General features: G+C 38.2%; 1 protein-coding gene across 2 annotated transcripts in view; it reads left to right on the top strand.

Annotated features, from left to right (window-relative positions):
• The first annotated feature begins 9,968 nt into the window (after nt 1-9,968).
• The window catches only part of AGMO (alkylglycerol monooxygenase), a 186,099-nt gene continuing 171,821 nt past the window's right edge, over nt 9,969-24,246 (top strand). For both annotated transcript variants that reach the window (XM_063152398.1, XM_063152389.1), the window contains exons 1-2: nt 9,969-10,102; nt 16,482-16,612. In XM_063152398.1, coding sequence (XP_063008468.1) covers nt 9,974-10,102; nt 16,482-16,612 — 260 coding nt within the window. In that variant the 5' untranslated portion in view covers nt 9,969-9,973. The remainder of the gene's footprint in view (nt 10,103-16,481; nt 16,613-24,246) is intronic.

Here is a 24,246-nt window from a genome sequence, read left to right as displayed (position 1 = left end):
AGGACCACTTTTTTGAAATGTGAGTTGAGAACCCCATATTATGGGGTTATGAAAATTCTGGTTTTGGTTCTAACAGGAGTCATAATGCAAGATTTGTATAGCTGGCAAATCATCACATTAAGTTATTAAATTGTAGGTTCCATAAGCAATATGAAAGAATCTTGCCATGTTGCTTTCATTCTGCAATTTGTGGTATTAGTAGATAAGAAAAATAAAGTGTATTATATAGAAAGGTAGGTTTGAACAGATGTTCCCAAATGGTGTGGGGGGTAGGGGTGGTGAGGAAGGTAAAACTTTCCTTCCATTCAGATGTCTGTCTTGAATTTCTCACAGTTTTTGCAGACAGTTTGGCTCACTTCCAACATACATCGTTGCCTGTCTGGTATGAAAAATGCCATCTGTGGTGTATGGAAGTTCTTTCTTTAAAAGTGGCCTGCTAATTATTCTTCAGGCAGGTGTTACCAAAGTGAAGTCAGGTGTCAAGCACAACATAAACTTTAAATTGACTAAAATTGCTCTGTTCTTCTGTTCTTTCCCAAAAGAATAGAATGGAATATAAGAGAGAATTGAAATGTTGGTTGATACAGCATTGAGATGACTCATGCAGCAGTATATATATTGTGGTGACACTCAAAACCTGAAAGTTAAAGGATGTGGGTTGAATGAAGTATATAAATTTTCCAAAAGAAATGTCCTTCTGATTCTTACTGGTCCTTTATGTTTGCATTTTCATGTTGCAAAATGTTAAAAATCCTGATATTCTCAGAAATTTCAGACAGGGTAAAAGGTGTAGGAAAGAATTTCCTTCTGTGCTCTGGAAGACTGGGAAAGCTGTTTGATGAAAAGAGTGTGGAAGATGGCTGTTTTGTGTGAATGACACCTGCAAATTCTCACCTACGTTCACTCTCCAAACCACTCATGCCTTCAAGCTTTTTGAAGATTAATAGGATGGTTAATGGTCCAGAATCAACACATGAGGGCTGCAGGCAGCCATTCAGCTGATCCATGAGCCCCAGCTCCCAGGATAAGCACTGCTGCTGCCTCTCATTTGCAGCAGTTAGTGTGCTGCTCTGTTCCTTACATGACATCAGCCCTCCCAATCGAAGATGAAAACTCACTGCACTGAGCCAGATGTTACTGGCTTCTCTCTCCCTAACAGATGAGTGTCGTTAGGAGGTGAGGGATTACTAGTATAAATGCAAGACTTCCCATTTTCTATGCCATTTTCAGAAGATTTTTTGAATAAACAGTCCTTTTACTATTTGTAATCTTGGTGTTCAGAATGACTGACATTGTTAGTGGTTTGAAAAATGAGGATGAGGAAAGCACAGGCACATTTACTCCTTTTGACAGTAAGACTTTGCATTGTTTGCTTTATCAGTGATGAAAGTAATCCACTTTCTCTCCTGCCTTAAGCAGACCCTTGACAAAATATTTACAATAGACTGATATGATGCTGAGATAAAGAGCAGTCCTGTAAGTAACTGAGACTGTAGTGCTGTTACATTTTTGATCAATCCTGAGACATCTGGATGATTTTGAACTACTGGTCTTCTACTATGAAGAACAGTTTTACTTCCATAAGGACTTCCTCTCGTGTTTCCAATATCAGGCTCAGCCTCTAACAGCCTTAGCATATTGTGATAATGAGTTGTACACAAAGCACTGGCATGCAGCATTACTGAGATGATTTCCTTTTTGGCTCAGCCAGATTCCTGTTAAAAGTTATAGGGACTCTTAAGAGACTAACAAAAGAAGAATTAAAGATCCAGCAATGGCACGAAGATAAGCCTAATGAAGCTAGAGTTAGGCTCTCATGAAATTAAAAGCAGACTTTGTATGAATACATTTATGAAATATACCATTGCAGTTTCATTACACAACAAAGCCACAAAGCCCTAAACCCCTTTTTTGGCCCAGGTTGAATACCTATCAAAATCCCAGTATTACTTTTTAGGGTGGGTTCTTCATTAGCATTCTTCTTTGCAGAATAGAGGCTTGGATAAACACATTCCCATCAGAAAAAAAGGAAAATAAAGCTGAAATTTGTGCTGAAATTGTTTCTGTGTTGTATTGCATTAATGGCTAAATCCCATCCTGTACCTGTTCACAATATAGATTAAATGAGGATGAAGCCATAAATTTGTGATCAAACCCATCCTACAACAGCATTTTAAATCATTTTGAGAATAGAGCATTTGACAGTTCAATACAAAGACTTCTTTTCAATCTAGAGGGAGACTATAATCTCCTAACACATTTGCAAATATGTGAAAACACCTTCCACTGCCTCACAGTAACATAAAATCATAATAGTTTCAAAAAAAGGCTTCTTCACTGAACACTCTTGAAGGAGTAAACTTTGATGAGTCTGACAAAACTCTGAGGACAAAGGCAGATATAATTTTCTTAGAAATTTTGCCAGCAAAAGATTATATTATCATAGTGATATTTAAATTGGCATCTAAGGAATCATGTTGAAAGGTATAGGCAGCTTTAAGCAAACCATAGGCACCTCTAATCTGTGCTTTTGTCTATCACTGCTGTGCAGCTTTTTCTGTGGAGAAACTTCACAGCTGCAGAACAATTCAGAGAATGGCAATGGAAGAAATGAACATGAATGATGACGTATCTACCTGCAACTGCACTTTGCTAGAATGTTACTTGCATATTTCATTTTTTGCTCCAATTATGAAATTGATAAGATTTTTCTCTGCCTCCTCTCTATTGCAGTGGCTTAGGCATCCTGCATAGGTATGATTCAGAAAAACAAACTCAGATTAAGTACTTACACAAGAAATGTGGCAATTCAGAGAATTTCAGTTGCCCAAAATAGCCAAGAAGAATATTGTAGACATCATTGCCCTTATATTTTGGAAAAATAAAATGAAAACTCTAGCTTCTGGCATGCCAGTTGGCATAAGCTCAAAGACATTATTAATATGATACTGTCAGTAAAATGAGATGCCTGCGGAAAAAAAAAAAACATGGAAAAAAGGGAAAGGTTCCTTTAAGAAGCCTTTACACTGGCAGTTTAATTTTCTCCCTACTTGGGAGTAAAATTTGGAATTTGTTCAGTTAAAAAAGCTGAAAAATTATAAAAGAAAAAAAGTGCTGTGGACTAAATTGGAGATGCAGATTTACATGTTTCAAATTCCTTTAGCTTTGTGACAACACCTGAGCTCAAAAGGCACATCCATATTCAGTGGAACTTTCAAAATGCACCTGATGTTAATATTAACTTTCTCCTCTGAATTCTGAAGAGTTGATAGAGGTAATCCTGTATTTATTCTCAGTTTCCTGCTTCCCATTTCTTCCACTCACTGACATTCAAAGACATACCTATCCATGGCCCAAAGAAAAGGAGTAAGAAGGTTATGAAAGTTGCCAAAATGTCAACAGCAGTTCTACTGACTGAGAACCATGACCTAAAATCTTCACACAATCACAGGTTGAGAGTTCAACGTACATTTTTTAAAACTGAAATGTACGATCTTTAAATTGAAAAATGTATTTTAAATATAATTTACTTAAAAGATTTTATTAATTGATCCAGTTCAATTATTCAGATTATGGTAGATTTTGTAGTCTTTTAACTATGAACACATTCCCCAGGTACCTCATGAATCCCTTAAAATCTAGGCAGTTTATTCCTGTCAAAATTCTGGAATTGATTCATTGCAAACCTACTCTAAGTAGACAGAATTGACCTTGACAGTTGCATCTGCACTCTTGAAGATCTTTTTTCTAATTTTCCACTATTTTGTCTTCCACTATATTGAAAAACTGCCACAAAACCCCCACACACCCCTAAGTATCCCCCAAAACACTATGCGTACCAACCTTACCATTGTGGTTGTGCTTTGGCTCAGATGTTGCAATAGTAAGTGTTTCAGAACAGGTAAACAGCACAGCAAGGAAAAGCATACAAACATCTTGATCACAGCTGCTGTATAAGTTACTCTGCAACACAGAAAGGATTCCCCACAACTAAATATCAGGGAATACATTCCATACTTATGACATATGAATTTGAAGCCTATTTCATTCCCCAAACATAATAAGAGATTAGAAACATTCATGAATATATGGGAACCTAGAATGAAGGAGGAAAAATTAGGCATTCCCTAAGTGAATTTTGTACTGGATAGTCCTTTCTTCCCTCAAAATGATGTGCATCCAGAAATGAAATTTCATACTGCTGCTCACTTACAGTCATCCTATAAAAGAGAGGACTAATAAAAGCAAGAAAAAAGCTTTTGCTATGGTAAAATGTGATATATATATTACCTGCAAGTTGATTGATCATATTAATTTCAATAATTTGTTTTTATAAATAACTTATATGGTTATTCTTGCTTTTTGTATATTAAAGTGTGCAGCATGAAATGAACTTCAGGCTTGCTAAATGAAATTAACTCAAAGATTGAATACATTTATTTGTAAGTTTAACAGACATTTCCAGCCCTTATATATAGCATATGATGACTTTAATTAAGTCATCATATGCTACCTTGTACTCGGACCTCTGACTAGATTACTGGTCTCGATTTCAAATGGCCAAAAAAACTTTGAGGTATTAATGAATTTTCTCTTGCTTGCTTTCCTTTAAGCATTTTTTTTCCTTCCTTCTTTTCCTGCTAACAGTTATTTGCAGATTTTGGTGTATTTATTAATGCCCTTGTTTTAATTCTTATTCAATCCACATTTCAGCATTTAGCTCTTTCTGTCAGTTTCCAGGACCTTCTGGAGCCTTCAGCCAGTTGCTTTCTGAAATGAATCCTGTTGATTAAAAAAGAAATCCAAAAAGGAGCCTCTGTCCTTATCTAATGGCTGATTAAGAAAGAATGTATTTAGGTCAGCAGGACTTAGTTAGCAGAGAACAGACATTAAGTTAGCAGATATTTGGGCAATTAAAGAGCCAGCCAAGCTGTGGAGAGTGTGCTGGGAATGTTTCCAGGTAGGATGCAATTGTACAATATTGCAAGGTTTAGTTCTCAACATGTAACACATAAATAATCTGGAGTATCAAAAGAACTAGAGCAGTGAAGCACATCCTGATTCAGGTTTAGGCTGCAGGGAGAACCTGATATTTTGTCCTGGGGTGGTCTCACAGTGGGAGGTGGGCTTTGGCACTGGGTCAGAGGAGAAGGAGGAGGATGTGTGTGACCATGTGGCTTCAAGGATGGCAGGCAGGTGATGGGAAATGTTTTCACAGTGTCCCTGCAGCAGCATGAAACAGATCAAGGGGAGCAAGAGGCTACTTGTGCACGAGTGGTGGATGGAGACCTGAGTGGAGAAGGCTGTCAGCTTATGTCTCTGGGCAGCAGGAGAAAGGCATTTTCTTTGCCCTCAGACCTGAATTTGTGGAACTGATGCACTGACTTAAAAAGGTGAGGAGGGAGAACAGACTCTGCACAACAGGAGCACAGAGGCAGCTGTGCCAGAAGTGAATGTTTGCTCTGGAGTGGAAGAGGACAGTGGCTGGGGACTCACTGAGGGTGGGGAGCTGGCACTGTCCATCTCCACACAGGCCTACTGGCACAGGAGGATTGTTGTCTGCCAGGGGCCCTGGTAAATTATTCCTTGGAAGTAAAGGGGATTTCCACCTTTCCATAAGTGTTCTACTGCCTTTGCTATAGCTAAGCTTTGTAGTCTTTTTATTTTATTCAAACACATCAATTGCACTCAGCATTTATAAATCACTGTAATTTATTTAAAGGAGTCATCCACAGAAAACAATCTGTTTTTCAAGGACTAGGGATTTGCAGGCTAGAAAGAAGCAGAAGCTATGTGGTTTTCCTAGGAAAGAAAAATTATTCTCTGTTCCTTATAGTAAAGAAAAACAGCTGATTTAAAGCCAAATGATTCTTGAAGGTCTCAAGCTTTAAAATATTACCCAATGAAATTGATAAAGTACATCTGCTGCTGATACTAGAGTAGATTTTTAAAAAATGTCCAGTGTTAACAGACAAAAGTCTTTCTGTTGAAGTTCATGTACGCGGCGTACTCTTCATAATTCTCGATGACTGTTCTTTTTAAAAACAAAACAGAAAAGAATCAACATTTTGGATAGCCTTGCTTGAAAAATTGTAATTTCTATGCTTCCTCAGAAATAATTCAAATGATTCCTACCTGTGCACAGGGACTAAAGTGGTAGCATGTGCTATAATCCCATGAGTGCCTCTCATGTTTTATAATTTTGGATCTACCTAGTGTTGATATTCATCCGTTCCTAATTCAAAAACACGAGACTGTTTTGGTGATAACAAACAATAACAATCACTGGGCACGTGACACAAAGTGCTATTAAATAGGTTATAACATATCTAATAAAATGATCTTGATGTATAAGATATCTGTAAGTTACATAATCCTGATTTAACACGTAGTTTGCAGCAAACAGCAGCTGCAAACTGTTGTTCCTAAAAAATTAACTAACTAACCCTGTTGTTCCTAAAAAATTAAACTAAGTTTTTCAAGAAATAAAAGTGCAAGAAATTGCACAGCAGAGCATGCCAGATAAAATTTGGAAACATTCACAACAGGTGGGCAGGCTGTTCTTCTAAAGTTACTTACTTGATAAATCTGCCTTGAAGATGGAATTTATTTTTCCAGTAACTCCCGTCCCATTCCCTCTCACACAAAAAAACCAAAACACATTTTTCCTCAGTTAGAACAAAAGGTTAAATTATTTCAAGTGCATACAATGATGGAAAATATTACAAAAATACCTCAAAATAGTGTCTGCCTTATTCTTCAGCCTGCTTGAGTATCCTGATGACTGCTCCCTGTTCTATGGCTACTAGTTCTGTGTAGAAGAAATGGAAAGTTAGCAGTAAACTGCCAAATGCATGGCACAACATTGATTAATATTCAAGAACACCCCTATCTGCGGGTCTCTGGAGCCATTAGCTCATACTAAGACTTGTGCATTGATATATATATATATAGCTTATAATAGAAACAAATAAACATTTGACTTTTTTTTAATGGTAGGGGTTTTTTTAATGTGATGTAGGGTTTATCAATGGAAAGGCAGCACTGAAAATATTTTATAATACCAGTTTTATAATAACACCGTTATATTTAGTGCTTCTGTGATGACATCCACTGTAAAGCATGAATGTACGTGCTGTATACTTGGAGTGGTGATACAAAAATTCTGACATCTACTTGTGTACTCATTTAAAGTGTACTCCTTTAAAGTTCTTCTATTCACAAATACTACTACATAAACAGAGCATACTAAGCCCAGCTAGGTTCTGGATATGATTTAGTTTACTGTGAATGACTGCCAAGGCAGACTATATGGCCCATCCCAATTTCAACCTGCCCTAATTCCCTTTATGACTTTATTATTTAGTGCTGTTTTACTGCTTAGAGAGACCTAAACAGGAACACTCTGGGCGTTCTCTGTTCAAGAAGTGGGTGGGATGAAGTTCTTTAGAGAAAACAAAATATGATCCACCTACAGATCATGTTAGGCCAGCTCCCCAATTTCCTCTAAGCAGAACAGAGGCCTTTGTTGCCTTAGTTACTGGAACTATCTACTGGTCAACAGCAGGATCCCAGTCTCCATAAGGAACATCCTCCTGCATTTTTGATGGCAGTGTAGAATGGGAAATATTAACTTTTCTGTTTGTTGATTTTATTGTGAAGAGGAAAATAAAGTAATAAAAAAAATTAACTCTCACAGGGACATTGTGTGGCAGAGGTTTATACCTCCAATGAAACAATATTCCTTTATTTTCCATTACTTTCTTAACATCAGAAAGAAGGAGCATTGAAAACTGCCTGCTAAGTTTCAAGGCACAAGTAGACAATTGGCAGAGCCAGACCACTGAAGCTTGCAAAACATTCATAAATGCTCCAGATAAAATTTCAAACTGTCTCCCTCACCACAAATGCAGATATTGTAGTGCTATCTCCTATTTCTTCTAGGACAGGGAAGCTGGAAAACACAATGCATTATTTTCCCATTTGAAGTATGATCAAGCCCAATTTCCATCCTTCCTGTTTGAAAACAAGAGCTTTAGTACAGTCATATTGGGGTGACAATTTACAATGACATGGGGGTCCAAAATAATCTTTAAGAAAGTAGAAAGTCCTTGATGGACTGTCTTCTTTCCCAGATTGGTGTAATATGATGTAGTGGTTCCATGGTACTTAAAATCTGTCCCACCTTGTGTGGCCATGGACTCCCTTGCCCTGCTAATCATTCTTACCCCAGAATGGTCCCCAGTTCACTGATAAAAATTTTTGTGGGATTAAGTGTAGGCCATTTTAACTCTGAAAGCTGATGATGGAGCAAGATGAACACCAGCACAAGACCGAGGAAGGGGTCTGGGTGAGATGGTATGGCAGTGGTGAGGCTGAGTTAAAGGGGCTTGAACCTGAGAGCAATGTCATAGAAATACTGAGGCTAATCTAAATGAAAAAGTAAATGTTTTCTGTAATTGCCTGCCATGAAGATCTAGTCAGAATGCTGTTGATTAGTGTGATTTTGAGTAAATTTGGAATTTTTATTTAGATTAACTCAGATTTTAGAATTTAACAACTAGAGTTTTATAAGAATTTCAGGTTATCATAAATCGCCAATGAAATTGAGAACACTAGGATACAATTCTAAAGCACTTAAATAAATTTAATATTTTTTTTACTTATAGTATTTGTATAAATTATACATATTAAGAGAGTGTCCAACACTATTTCATCATCAATGCCCTTTTACAATACTTCTGCTTTGTTCAGCTAAAATTCAAGCATTTTATTGGTATTTCCAGTAATTTCCTGACAGCCATTCTCTACAGTACCACAACATTATATTGCAATATTGCAAAATATTTTATTCAAACTGCAAAATGTTTAAGTTGATCTTCCATGCTGTTGCTTAAATGGAAACTTATTTAGTACAAACATCACAAATGTGTAATACTTCAGTTTTTAAATGTCAATTTCTTTGCATTGCACTTTTCCTAAACAGAAACTTCCGCTGAAATTACCCAGCATAGTTCCCTTCCAAAACTAAAGGCTGATGCAAAGTAAAAACCTTTTTTAATGACTGTTAGAATTTAAATTGTGGTAAAATCTTTTACAACAGGATTTGCAGTTCCTTTGTTCTGCACAGACTGTTAGTGGAACTGTACATTTGAGATGAAGGGTTTGTTGAGACATTGTGTTATTTTATTGTTGGCTAATCCATTTCATCAGAAATGTTATTATTTGTACTAACACCAAATATCAAGCACGATTGACAAACATTTGACATGCTCCTGAGCTTCAGACCAAAGGTCTTGAATGCACAAAGCCTGTCCTTACTTGCATTTCTGAAAGTAATTTTCCACAAGGATCTACATGTATCGCTTTTCACCATTTCTATTTCCCTAGTTTTCATTCCTTCATAAACGAAAGCATAATCGATGGCTTCCAGAGGCTACCTTCAATGCAGTGATGTTAATGGAACCTATATAAAATGGAGCCATGACAAGTCCTAATAAAAAAATAAAAGCTTTTAATTGGAAGAATTCTGGACTAACCCATACGGCTGAACAGGAGGCTACGAGCACACCTTGTCTTGTTTCTGAAAACCCTCAACATTTTATTTTAATGAGCAACAGTTTCTATTTTTTCGTAGAGTTCTGTCTAAAATTGAGAAAGCGTGACTTGAACTCTGCGGATTTTTGAGGTTCTGAGACTTTTGAGGGTGAGGAGGGAGCTGGGGTACGCAAGAGCTTTCTCCCAGCAGCGGGGCAGGCAGCGATGACACGTGCAGAAAAAAGAGCCCCCAAACCCAAGCGAAGCTCCGAACCAGCACGATGCCGGGGAAGCAGAAATTGTGAGCTTTCTCCAAGGCAGTCCTTAAGCCCTCGGGCCTACGGGGTGGCGAGGCGAGGCCGCGGCGGGGCGGGCGGGGGCGGGCGGTGCGCGCCGGCCCGGGAGCGGAGCGCGGCGGGCGCAGCGCGGCCTGGCCATGGGCGCTGAGGCGGGCGGGCCGCGGGGCACCGCGCCGGGCCAGCAGCTCCGCGCCCTCTTCTACGCGCTGGCGCCCGGAGAGAGCTCCTTCCGAACGGTGGAGGAGGTGCCCGACTACGTGGAGAAGGTGAGCGTCCCCTCCTTTCCCACCCTGGCTGCATCCCTCGCCCTTCCCTTCGCCCACCTGCGCCTCTTTTTAAAAGCCGCGGGCGCCTCACTGAAACCATGTCCGCGAAAGGGCACCTAAATTAAGATAAAACCGTCTTTTTCTCAAGGGCTTTCTGCCTGTAAGCTGCCAGTGTAACTGTGCCTTCTATTTTCATGTATTTAAGTGATGATTTCTCCTGGTGCTAATGTTATATGCAGCAGCACGGATGAGATGAACAGTGACAGCAAACTGAACTGAAGAAACAAGAAAATATGATACTGTGTTTGGCTGTTATGGTTCTCAAAGCAAGCAAAAAGTCAGGTCTCTCTGTGCCCTTAAGTCAAGCTCAGTCAAGGACAGAAAAATAAAAGGTTTCTAATTAAAATAAAAAATAAAGATTGTTTAAGAGAATTTAGAACAAATATTTGTGTTGGGACAGTGCTGTGTCCTAAATATCCAACGCAAGAGTACAGAGGTCGTGGGTGAGAACTCCCTTGTCAGCAGGCAGCAGCATATCCTTCCCTCCCGTCCCGCCCTGCAGTTTATTCACTTCCAAGAAAATACCTTTGCTCCCTTCTGTCCTACCTATTGCTCATATCTTTGTTGTCAGCTCCTTCTGAACCCAGATCGATGTCAGCTGCTCACAGAGACAGGACATAAACACTATTTTGCCCTTGTCAAGGTGAATTCAGGCCAGGTTCAGTGAAGAGCTGCACTTTTTACGTGGGTTTTGATAGTTCTGATAAGCCCCTCTGACAGGTCTGCCTTGGAGCGCTGTGCTGGCAGACTGCAGTGGGGGTGCCATGGGCTGTGCAGAGCAGTGCAGCACTGTCAGCTGCTTTCTGGGAATTGTAGTATGCGGCAGTCCCTCACGGAGGGGTGTTATCTGCAAAGGTAAACCCTTTTGTGTAAGGTAAGCAGAAAGCTGCTGCAAGCCCAGCCTGTGTGTGCAGTGTCTGGTCAATGTCCTCAGAGGTGTTTTGCAACTAAGCTCCAGTGTCATGATTAACGAAGATCGATGGTTATACCTAGTTAGCTGATCTCTCCTTCCAGTTCTCTCTGCTATCTCAGTCCCTTTTACCATTTCTACATTTCCAATGAGCATACTTTCTTGTCTGCAACATACCTTAACATCCTTGGGCTTTCTTCTCCCATGTGCAGTACTCAAGTCAGACATTAGCCAAACCTGGAATTTCTTTTACTAGGCACACAGTTGTAAGTCTGTGAAAGGATTCTTAACACTTTAAATTATGAAAGCACCTGTAGGCTCCTGCTTCTGTAGAGCAGTGTTGGGATAAGCTTGTAAAGGAATATTTCTCACAAAAAAAAAAATAGCATTAAAGAAAAGGTTTCCCATTACTGTTATACTTCGCTTAAATTGCTATCTGAGGTTAGCTGTGCTGGATTTCCCTTCTGACAGTGCATTTTTTGCTAGAACAGATCTTTTGATGCTTGTCTCAGTGGGCATATAAAAGTATTTTAGTGGCATAACTGTCTTTAACTCTTTGGCTTTGGTCTGAGCTTAGGCAGAGTTCATCCATCCCCTTCTGGCCGTGTTTATGGGCAAGTGGCAGCTATCTAGTCCCTCTCCAGCTGCCATTCTTGACTGTTTAGGGAGCAATTACACGAGCAGTATGTCCATTGGATTCACCAGCAGTAGATTTAATAGTGACCTGATGAGCCTTTTGAGGAGGTCTGGGGAGTGCTAAGTCCTTTAGTTGGTACAGACACACAAGTGGATATCTGAACTCAATTCAATGCAGAACAGAAAAAGTTTTAGTGTAGAGCTGGTAACAAATGAAGGCCTCAGCTCAAATAATTCACTCTAAAAGACAATAATGTTGATGTATATGTGTGAAACAAACTACTGATTACATTAGTGTCTCTAAATGGAGTGGGATTTTTTTTTTTTTCTGAGACACTGTAGTGGAATTTGCATCTCAGATCTGTGATCTCTTGGGTATCAGAGGGACAAAGGTATTTCTAGGACATTAGATGACATGGTTACAGCTGTGGGGGATAGGCACCTTCCAACATTAGTCAGGTGGCAGGACCTCCAAAGTCACCCAAATATTCATAGGTCTAGCAATCTGCAGAATTGAGCTGTTGGCTTACAAAATACAGGCACTTCACAGGAGAGGCACCTTTGAGCTAGAGTTACCTGTGCTGTTACATCTGGGTGGAAATGACAGCAGGGGTGAAGCAGCTCTGGTTCTGAGAACAGAATAGTTGGCTTAACTTGTGCAGTGTACTTTCTGGCTCTGGTCACATTGCTTCTGTTTTCAGAAGCAATGGGCCTTGCACTGTTGCTCTGTATGTTGGCAGAGCTGTGTGGAGAGGCCTCAAGTCCTGTTTAAAACATAAGCTGAGCCTCAAGTCCTGTTTAAAACATTAGCTGATCAGCTGCTGACTGTGACAAGCAGCAAAGCTCTGCAGCAGTGCCCAGGGTGACAATATATATCTCAAAAATTCTGGGAAAAGGGGTGTGGGTCTTTGATAATTGTAATAGAATTTATTTTTCTAAGACTTTTTGTCATGTAGAATTCAAATCCCTTAATTTGTCTGTATTTCTGAAAAGTGTGTCAATTTCATTTATCCAGGACAGGATGTACTAATGCTTGTCTATTCATTTTAAGAGCATCCTCTTTTCTGTGGGTGTAAGATTAGGCTCTGCATGCTCTGTTAGTTGTTTTTTGTTTGTTTGTTTGTTTAAATTTTCTCACAATCTGCAGATGGTGGAATTATTCTTTTTGTTTGCCAAACATAGTTTTCATGAACCACAAATTTACTTTGTAGCTTTGTAGCTTGCTATGGTCTGAAATTATCACCTGTGCTCTGTAAAGACTTCCATGAGTCAGATTTCTGAAGAGACAGTCCTTCTGCTGAGAACTCCAAAATGAAAGCTTTAGTAATCACTGTTTTCCTTTTCAATTTACTCTCTTGAGACCCTAAAGAATAAGTTCACATTTAAACTCAATTCACACTTTAGGGTTTGCTTCTAAACAATGAGGCGCAGAACCTTCATAGTTTTACTTTTTTTTTAGTTTTACCTGAATGTTGTGATTCTTGTGTTATAAAGATCTGGGACTTTATAACAAAAGGAAAGAAAAACTGTTTCAAGAATTGCAATAAAACTATGAGTATATGCTGAATTTCAACCTAGAATGTTATTCTTTGCAACAGTATAACGTGGAAACTGATTCTAAATGGTCCTTTGCATTCTGTAGAGTTGGTTACTTAAAATGGAACCCTCTTACACAGTACTCAGGGTAAGGCTTTCATGTTGTGGATCAGTTATTCAGCTAAACCACAAGCCTATGCAAATCTCCATTGAGTATTTCTGCTCTTGAGTGAAGAGAAAAAACCTGGAAACAGACAGAGAGAGTAAAACATTTATGGACAGAAGATATCAAAAGGATATGTCGTATGTCACTAACCTGTGATGTCAGCAGTGGCTATTTCTTAATTTTGTGCCATTTTGTTTGGCACAAATGGGTTCCTTAAACTCAATGGGTTCCTTACATGTCTTCATTGTTCTTTTAACTTAAACCAAAAAAACCCCAGGAAAAATAAAAGTAGTGATTAGGCTAGTGTGACTATTTTCTCTCCTACGGTCTCCTTTTTGCCTGAATTATTTGCATTCTTCTTCTGTTGCATTACACCTCATCCTCACTCTGTGGGCAGTTTGTGCCAGGGAACGCCTTTTCATCCTCCATGAGAATAGCTGTCATAGTTACATAAATAATACATCCTAGCCTAGATGTAGTTGATCCCATTGGTCTGTTTTGGACCAAGCTTAATGTAGGTATGTTAGAGAGATGTAGTAATTTCTTAGATACTAAGGAGTATGCCATAAATCTTTTCTTTTATAATCTCCTTGATGAGCAGGAGGTTAAGGATGTCTGAATGCTTCTTTATCCTCCTTGCTATGACACCACCCATTTGTGAGTCAAAAAGTGGCACCAACTGCCTGGCTGTTTCACAGCTTCACAATGCGAGGAAAATATGCAATGAAGTCAATAAGGCAGAAGTTGTAATAATGTACATTAATATAAAATCAAGCATTTCAACTGTTTCAGAGGTTGCTAGGTAAAATGAATCATCACATGGAATACAGACAGTGTACATTTCCTATTAACTGTTTTTATTTCATGAATGAAACACCTCAATTTCTCTGTTCTGAGCCCATTCAATTTGCTCTGCAGCTTCTGCTGTTCCATACCTTAAAACTGCTTGTAGTCTTTGTTAGAACTGCCTTTTAATATTGCCATTAAGTGTTTGTAGTTTTTCGTATTAAATCTCTCTTTTCTCTGCTGGAGTGTACAGCTGCGGTCATCATACTTTGTTTGGTAAGTTAGGAATCTGTTATTTGATTATATCAGTTAGGAAAAGTATGTTAAAAGTCGTATCTACTTAGAAATAAAACAGATATAGAGAGCAAAACAAGGAGTATTTATATTTTCCTTGTATGTTTCATTGCTTTCAAATGGAAGGTTTAATAACATATTTTATTATTATATTGTTTCCTACTTATTCCAAATGTAGAAAGACTTGCCACATTGGTTTTCTTGGGTGCTGTTTAGGCTTTATGGCCTTTACAGGTCTTCCCTTTCTTTCTAGATTTTTATATCATCAGTTGGTGCCTATCGGAAACAGGCTTTTAGATGCCTAAAATGCTGTTACAGAGTAAGCTAGGCACCTAAATTAAAAAGTGTCATGTTGATATTAATCTCTGTTCATCTGTTATTGTAACCTAACCCTGTGCTGCTGATGTTTATGAACTTTCACATTTTCTAGACACTATAAATCTTTTGCTGTTTGCGTGGTTTGAATCATCCAATTCTTCTTGGACTGAGCAATCTGGTCTGTATCCATCTTAGTCTCTTTAGTGTCCCAGCCTAGTAGGAATTCCCAGATCATATCTCACTTGGCAACAAAAATGAGCGCCCTCCAGAATGCAATGGTATTTGCAGAGACAACATGCTTCTGTTAAGCTGTTGTGTGGGCAGTAGCAGCCTCTCCCCTGCAGCAGTGCGGTTTGGAGGGCTCCAGGCACTGAAGCTGTCGGTGTTTGCAGGCCATCGGAAGGGAGCAGAAGCAGCAGAAAACTTACAGGGCAAGTACGGCAGTGTGGTGCCTCCCAGAGTGGTGCAGAACTGCTCTGGCATTTCTCTTGCTCTGCAAAACATGGTGGGAATTTTATGCCTTAATATGACCAAAAAGCAGTTGTCTAAATGTCTCAAAGGTCACCTAAAAGTTTTCTACAGAGCAAGGGAGGCTGTTGAAGGAACATTTGCTTGCACAGAGATCTGATAACTCTTTCCCATTCTCCTTGCCACAGGCCTTGTAGATTTTGGTGTCAATGGCTAAAACTGCCACTGCCTAATTCTTTCTACATGTGAAGTGCAGGGACTGTTAGGACTCCAGTGTTAGTAAAAAAAATATGCTCTAGGACTTACTGCTACTCAAGCCTTTTTCTTGTTGCCTGAGATGATAAAAACTGAGAACAGGTCTGACAGTCCTCACCAGTTACACCTTTCACTAATGGGTGCTGTTGCTGTGCATTTTCAGCTTTTCTTGGGATAGAAGATGGACAGTGAGAATTGAATCCCAAACTAAAGCAATGTTGTGAGTGTGAAATGTTCCAGTCTTGTTCATCATTATACTTTTCTGCAGAAAGGCAGAAAACTGTTTTGCAGTCAGTATAATCCAAAAGAAGGAGGGAAACATTGTATCATTGTCACTTGGTCTGGGAAGAGAACATGATGTATGGCCCAAACTGGAATGGACTGTGTAATTGTTTCCTTCACTGATGAAAGCACATACAGAAGAGCTGTTTTGTCTGCAGTGAAAAGCATGGCAATAGAAATGCCAAGTAGAAAGAAACTCACTTTAGTATATCTTTCAGATAATATTGTTGGATACCAAATTCAGTGGCTGAAAATACTCAAAAAACTTCATATAATATCAAATCCAAACTAGATTCTGTTCTACTTTGTGGTTGGAGGAGTCCACAAATATTGCTGCTCTCACTGATTTACTTAAATATGAGAAATATAGGTTTGGAAAGACTTTTGTGTTTTGTTCTGATGATGTTTGAGTTTATGTGCAGAATGTGCAAAAGAAAACATTGTGGGAAGAGGTTACTGCAATAGATTTATGCAGGTGTTTTGGATCAAATGGTAGCCGTGGTTGTTCTGATTTGTAAGGTCCATGCTATGAGCTTTATTACAGTAGCTACTAAAGTGCCAGCCAATCTGAGAAGCATCTCACTGCATAAAATGCTGTTTGGAAAAGTGTGTCTAATTTTATTTTGTTGTGACTTTTTTTTGTTGTTGTTTTTGCAAACTATTTTTAGAGTATTCCATTCTTCATTACTTTCATTGGACTGGAGTTTGCTGTCAGCTGGATTCAGAAGCGTAAGCTGCCGGGTCGGATCAATGATGGGATAAGTTCTCTTTCCTTGGGTATCCTGTCCCGACTACCAGAGTGAGTATATGATTACAGCCTTGAGGTTGTTTGGGTTTTAATCACTAAGAAGGAAGAAAATGAAATTTCTTTCATTAAAATATGGAAAGATAACAAAATAAAACCAACAAACCAAGTCTATTGGTTTTTGTTAACCTTTAAAAATAAAACTGGGTGCATATAACCAGATCAATAGAATTGTGAATATGCATGTGATCCAAAGTGCTTTGAAGACAGTCATGATCTTACCTTTGACTTCAATGGATTTTAATTCCTGGGAGAATTGCTGCAAACATGATCATATAATTCACTCTCCAATGTAAATGCCAGAAGATTTACCTGAATTAGTTTGGTGAATAAAGTTGTGTTTTAAATAAATAGCCACTGTGGATTAACTGTGAATCCCAGTGAAAAAATCCAGCAAATTATTTATATGAATTGCTCTAACTGTTTCCCAGAACTTTTAGCCACTTGTAAGTAATATCATGTTTTAGATATGCCTTTGCATGATATGAGCTTCCAGATGATAGATTTTACTACATCTTTTCTTTTCAAATGGGGTTATATTTCTATTCCCCATGTGTGACTTGGCAGGTGACCTCCAAATTGTATATAAACTCTTCATTATAAGAAGAAAAGCTTTTATTATTTGAATTTTACTGTATGGCATTTGCAAGCCTTTCTGTTATTCCCCCAGCTTTTTTTTCAGAATCCTCTGCAGTTTTTCAGCCTTCTTAGTGTTGATGTCTCAAGTGCACTCCATATTTCAGAAATTACTACATCAGTGCCAAATAATGAAGTCATTTGTTCTCTATTTCTACTTGTTGTTCCTCCCTTTATATATCCCAGATCCTTTGAGCTGTCTTTCATCCCTGAATACTTTCCTGGATTCTGTGGCTTACATTCCTCATTCATAGGCAATATGTTCTTATATTTGGCCACATAGAAATACATGGATTATACATTTGGTCCTCCTGAAGTAGCCTGAATCCATGAAAAGTTGTCTTTGTTACCTAAAAGTTCCTGGTTTATGTCACTGCAAATTTTACTAAAAATCTTTTCTTTCAAACCAGATTCTTGATTAAAAGAGCATAGCAAGACCAACAACAAAGAATTATCCCTTCTGGCTAGTAGAGCTCATTTTGTGAAATGTGTAAATCACCTTCTTTGTAATCTATTGATCATTTGTCATTTGGTTGATTTTTTTAAAGTTTCTAATCAATACAGTCTTTGACAAGATCTATTAGGTACAAAGACAATTTCTGATTGATTATGTTAATTATCAGTTGTAAATATCCCCTATGAAACCTTTTAAAGACACGGTCCAAAACTCTTGAAATGTCTGAAAATGAGAGGCATGAGCTTTCAATATGAGAAATACTCAACCATAAAGTTATGTCTTCAAACAAAGTTATGTCTAAGTTATTTGAAAATTTAGTGAAGTTAATTTTACAGATAGTGTACCTATATTCAAATAATTCCTAATTAATTGTGAGCATGATCTTGAAGGAGCAACATTAAACTTTTCAGTATGTTTTATGAATTAATGTAGTATTTATGAACAAATTAGATTTGTGTGCAGCAGCACACAACCCTGATAATGGGTTACTGTAGTCTGTATGAAGCTAACATTAAAATAGATCAAATGATGCTTCTTCAACTTAACCCAAATTCTTAAAACTTGACAGGCTTACCATGCTGAATATTTACCTTTATTTGTTATTGTAAAGCAAGGCAACCCCTGTAGCAGGGAGAAATGATGCATCTGACTCCATGACATCAGAAGGCTAATTAATTACTTTATTATACTATTTATTCTATACTGTATTACACTACATGTGAAACTGCACAAGCACTCTACTGAACTAAATCTTGTGACTGTCTCCTGACTGACCGTCAGGACAGTTACAGTGTGACAGTTTGCACAGATTGGTCAAGAAAGCAAAACGCACCAGAATCCAGTCAAGAAAATTTCTTCAGGTAAATAATCTTCCAACACATTCCACATGTTCCAAAACACAGGAGCAGCAAATGAGATAAGAATTGGTTTTGGTGTCTGTGCTTCTCCAGGAAAAACCTGAGAGAGAGAATTATGTCTCTCTGTTCAGAGAAGGTGAATCCCACAATTAGACTCAAATATTCAGAACTGATTAAGTTAAACAAAGGGCCTGAGATACATGTAAAGTAAGTTTGAATGGTTTTGCAAGTCTTTTTGGCTTTATTTTAAGAATACTGAAATGACTGAGATACACTCATTCCTGGAAGAAGTGCTTGCTAAGAAAACTGGTGTTGTGTGTGTGGAATGCAGCTTTGCAAGGTGCTGAGTACTTTTATTATTTTGGCACTCAGTCCTTTGCTGCGGAATTTGGCTTGTGGGCTGTGCAGTTTTCTTTTGCAAGATTGTTTCAATTGAGTGAACCAAATGATCAAGGTCTCAAAAGTTTGCAGGGTCAGGCAAAACTCCCAAGATCGGCACACCTATTTATTGTTACACCAGCACAAGAAGTCTCTTCCAGGTAGCTTGCACAGCTCTCATGACTGGAAATACCAGACTCTCCTCAGCAGTTCTTTCCAAAGAAGAGTCCTGTAACACTTTTAGCTTTTTGTGTGAATGTGAAAGAAGCAGGCAAACTACAGACTTCCTAAATTATTTAATCTCATGTTAATATTGCAATTCTAATGGTGACTGCTTAGTGTAACACCTCTTTTGTAAGTAAGAGGAGTTGTGAATAACAGACTGGCTAAAAAGGCTCTAACTGAAAAAAACAGAACACTTTACCCTTCTGTCTCGTGCTTCCATGGTGTGAAAGAACTGGGTCAGACAAAAAAAAAGGGGGGAAAAATAGCACAGGCAAAAATCTGTTGCAAAGATTTTCACTTCAGTCTGTCCCTTTCAGGAAGAAAAAAGGTAGGGAAAGTTGACAGAAACTGCTAAAACAATATTTCAGCAGAACCCACAGCATCAGGGGAAATAGTAGTGCAAATCATTAACAGCTGAAGGTTAGATTAACACACCATTGATTGTATCCTCTCCCAGGGACTAATTTTCATTTTCTCAACTAGCAGCAATGGTTTGCCACTTCCTTAAAAAAATCTGTGGTTGGGTCTAAAATGGTGGCTTCAGTCTATTAGTTAAAATGAAGCTTCAAATGTGTCATTGCAAAGAAGTCTTTACATTTAATGAAAAAATTAGGAGTCACTAACCATAGTCAGCCTCTAAGTATTTTTTCCATTTCACAGTCTGTATAACAGAACTATTGCATGTCTTGAGAGCAAAGAGTATTTATTTAGTGTTTCATACTTCAACTTTCTGTTGAGAAAGTGCAAATCATAAATTGTCAATACTTGTATGCCAAATGTTAGAAATGTAGGTGCAAGAGAAAAAGTCTAATCAGACAAGGTAATGTTTTTGTTTTTAGGCTTATTAGACTCAATAGCATGCAGTAAGTTGAATAGTTTGTGCATACATATCATGTCTTGTAAAGTAGCCCATGCATTTCTTAAATATAATTTTCTCTGCATTAATGCATACTATGCATTCCTCTGCATGTATAAATACTAAATGTTGTATGGAATGAAAATTAATTTGGGAGAAACCTGTATTACTAAGTTTACTCCCAGAATCCTAAATGTTAGTAAAAAAATTATGAGAACTTTTATTCTAAATAAATAAATAAATAACTTTTCTAGCTAACCATTGCCAAGAGACTTAAAATGCTGCTTTAAAAATATCCTCCCAAGAGAAAGTTTATTTTGGGTATGAATATCCATTTTACAAGTATGTGCATTATTTCATATTGACCCATTTCTTATTTTAAAGCAGCAGAACATAAATCAAGTCAAAAAGTGTTTGGGGGATAACTGAGGTAGGTGTGTTTTCAAACTAGTTGGGAAAGTATTTGTTGTTTATGGTCGTGCTCAATTGCCAATTTTTAGTGTTCTGCTCTGCAACACAGTCGTACAGTGTATGAGTGTATACGTATATAATGTCTGACACAGTTTGGTCAGTCAAGTCTGCAATGAACTTCTCCATTTCCAAAGAGAATATTACAGTCTGTATACATTATTTAGCTTGATTTTTGAATCAGAAGAGGTTGGAGTTCTCTGAGTTGTTGAACATGAGAATGGAATGAGTAAATACTTTTTGATTAGTTCATGCTAGTAAGTATGTTAAAAATCTACACATCAGCAATAATTAAATCAAAGGAGTAAAAATCTGGTTTTTTTCTGTAGACCAGTGTATTCAGTTCTGTACATCATCTGGATTTTAAATAATCTTTTTTCAGAAGCTGGATTGAAGAGGCAGTTTCATGTACATTTTAGACCAGCAATGCTCCCAAATGAAGCACCTTTGATTGATACTTCTGGTTGCTCATTCCTCCCTCTGTACCTTCACTCCTCTTTGGCCAGCGTCAGCATTTGTGTTGCCCTGTGCTGAAGTGGCTTGGGAAGCAGGTCCAGCCCCTCCCCATCACATTAACCTGCATCAGTTCTTCCTGTGTCTGTGCACAGTCTTGTGCTAGAGCAAGAAATGGGACTGGAGAAGAGTAGCCAGGGCTACAGGACAAGAAACACTCAATGCTTTTGTAGTGTTACTGAGTTACCTGCTCTATAGCATATATAAAATTGCAATCTGAAACCAAAGGTTTTCAGTTTTTTAAGAGGAACAAAATGCAGAGCTGATTAGAATACACTTGCTTCAAGTTGGTGCAAGTTATTCACAGCCTTGTGGAGCTAAGAGTGTCTTGACAGAAGAGAAAAAAGTTGCCTGCATGGATTTAACCGTTTGAATTATGTGCTGGTTTCCTGAAGTATCTATTAGATACATTGTATGTGACTATAGAAACTTACAATCTCATAAATTACTGATTGCATTTCTTAGAAGAAAATTTGATACATGCAGTTTCTCGTAAATTATATTTTCGCTTCAAGACTTATTAGGTACATTTTTTCTCCACATCTGTTTGACTAAGACTTTGGACAGATGTTTGTTTAGAGCATGGTCAGATGTGTTGCTTCTGGTCCAGCTGCCCCCTTAGATCTGCCAACATAACTGCACATTTAATTGCTCCCTAACCTGGTCCTGACAAAGTGATCTCGCTAAAAGCCGAAACAAAAGCCCCCCAAGAACTATAAAAGAGGTGTTTAAGCTCAGCTGCATTCATTTTGACAGAGCCAGGTCAGGGAGCAGCTATGCATGCAATTATGGTGGCAAGTCTCAGTGCTAGTAACCACCACACTTAGGGCAGTGATGAGCAGACGGGGCCAAACTGGAAGGGTAATCCTTAACCTGGTTAAATGGGAAGTGGAGCTGCAGCCCCATGCCATGCTCTTAAACCAACTGAACTTCTGGCTACTGCACTTCTGTCTTTCTTGTACTCACTTAGATAGTGCTCTCTTTCTCGTGTTGGTTCAGGTGCTCATCTGATCCCAAGTGCAGTTATTTTAGTTCACTCTCTGAGCAAAACAGTATTTGCTTTAGACAGAGAGACAAGCAAATTGTCTGGGAATGGAAAAGGGACAGACAAGAGCTGTCAGGCTTTAGGTTCAGTCTCTACAGAACCTGCAGTCACAATCATGCCTGCAGCTGCTAGTTACGGCAGTTTAAGGCACTGTCAATAGATGTGTCCAAAAAATATAATTTTTAATAAGTAACAGGCCTGAAGAGACAGAATCTGCTCACCTGCCTATTCCTCCCACTCTCCAAGTAGCACTAGGTAGTTACATATTTCACAAGAGCACCCTCCTGGCTTCACTCTCCTATATACGCAGTTGATTGTTCCCACATTTTGCCAGAGGTCACAGCCCTCACAGCTCTGTCAAAGGAACAGGTTTTGAATTAACTTACTAATCTTCTGTAGGTAAAGCAGTCAGAGTAAGATAAACAATTTCAGTAAGGGAGTAGTGCTGTGCAGCAGGATCTGATAGGATTTTCAGGACATAAGCCTGACTTTGGAAGGGGATTTTCAAAATCAGTTCAATTAAACTCATGTCAGTGACTGTCTTACCTGAATGGTTTTTGTTTAATCTAATTAGATTGTTGTTTTTTGGTTTTTTTTTTTAATTTGGTTTGCATTGATGAACCAATTGGGACTAAGTTAGTAAATTAGTTACTTCTGTGTGGATTGATTATCCTATGTTCTTACTGTATCACTTCAGCACAGTTTATAATTTTGGTGTAAATCATGCCATGCCTTCCGGTAAATCCAAATCCAGCTGTGCCCAGTAAAGATGCTAGTGCTTCCTGCCTGCTCTCTCATGCTCATCACTACCTTCCTAATCCCCTTTTACCATCTGCACCCTTCCCAGGCATATCAGCAGCCTTATCTTCAGAGGTTTAAACTGTAGAATTTTGGTACTCTGGTTCCGTTTGTTTGAAGCAGGCTGGAGAGCACATGTGGGCATATCTGCTGGCAGAACACAGGAGTTCTGCCAGTGAGATTTTTTAATGATGACTAAGGAAAGATCTGAGCCAGAATTTAATCTCTGGAGTTTCTAATGAAATGACATATAAGCTACCTTGCATTACAAGGAAGTATTTGGGAGAGCTTGGATATTCTCAAACTAATTGACTGAAACAAGTGGTAGTCTCTATGTTCTGTAATGTTCTGCAGATTGCTGTATTTCACACAAACCTGTTAGGGATCCAATTATTCTTTTAGATTGTAACCTCTTACACAGAATGCATATTTTTCTACATCCTTAGTATTGTATCATGGTCTTTTTCTGTACAGTGGGGCCAGTAAGTGGCTTGGTGATTGCCATTCAAAATGTCAGAGCCCAGCTTTACACCTCCCATTGTCTTTAGAAGCAAAGAGAAGCTGTCAGGGCACATGTTCAAATATACTTGTGCTCTTCTGTGAAGATACTATGGACTAAATTTACCCTTATTGAAAATATGGTATTAAGCTCAGTAGTCTCTGTAGCTCACCAAATATACTAGTTTCTCAAATCCATTAAATTTTGTACAGATTTTTTGTATTTTCTTAAATCTAAATTGTGTCATTTTCACACATTTTGAAAAAACTCAAATAAATTGCTTGTGTATAGAGTACCCTTCTGACTGAAGGACATCTCTGCTAAACAATGAATTAATCTTAAATCAGGACTCCACTAGATGGAGCACAGGGGTAGCATTTTTAGAGCTGGCCAATCTTGGGTCAACACTTTTGAGTTAGGAAAATTGGGGAAAGTGTCTCTTAATGATTCTGTAAATGAGTGTTACAGATCTGAAAAGAATAGACTTTCACTACTGTGTATCATGGACAAAAACAAACTAACTTATAAAACATTCAGAAGTATGACCAAAGGAGTTCAACATAAATTCTCATGTAAATATTTTTCCTTATTTCATCATTTGATGTGCTATGATATTTCACTGAAGCTATTTCACCGTATTTTTATAGACCATAGGAACTCTTACTAGTTCTTTGGTTTTTCTGAATCTATCTAGAACAATCTGAATTGAATAGAATACCCTTTTCTCATTACTTGTTTATATGTGACCTTTGAAAATATAGATTTGTTCCCAACTCAAACTATAATGCAGATTTGCTCATTTCAGTGGAACAGCCAAGTAGGACAGATCAAAATCAGACCCTCAGTTGGAAAAAGGTCCTATTCAAGCATTTGTATTGAACTCATGTGGTGATGGT

This window comes from Melospiza melodia, chromosome 1, assembly GCF_035770615.1.
Source record: "Melospiza melodia melodia isolate bMelMel2 chromosome 1, bMelMel2.pri, whole genome shotgun sequence".
Classification (NCBI taxonomy): domain Eukaryota; kingdom Metazoa; phylum Chordata; class Aves; order Passeriformes; family Passerellidae; genus Melospiza; species Melospiza melodia.
The sequence above is the reverse complement of the archived record's forward strand: the minus strand, read 5'-3'. Positions and strand labels throughout refer to the sequence as shown.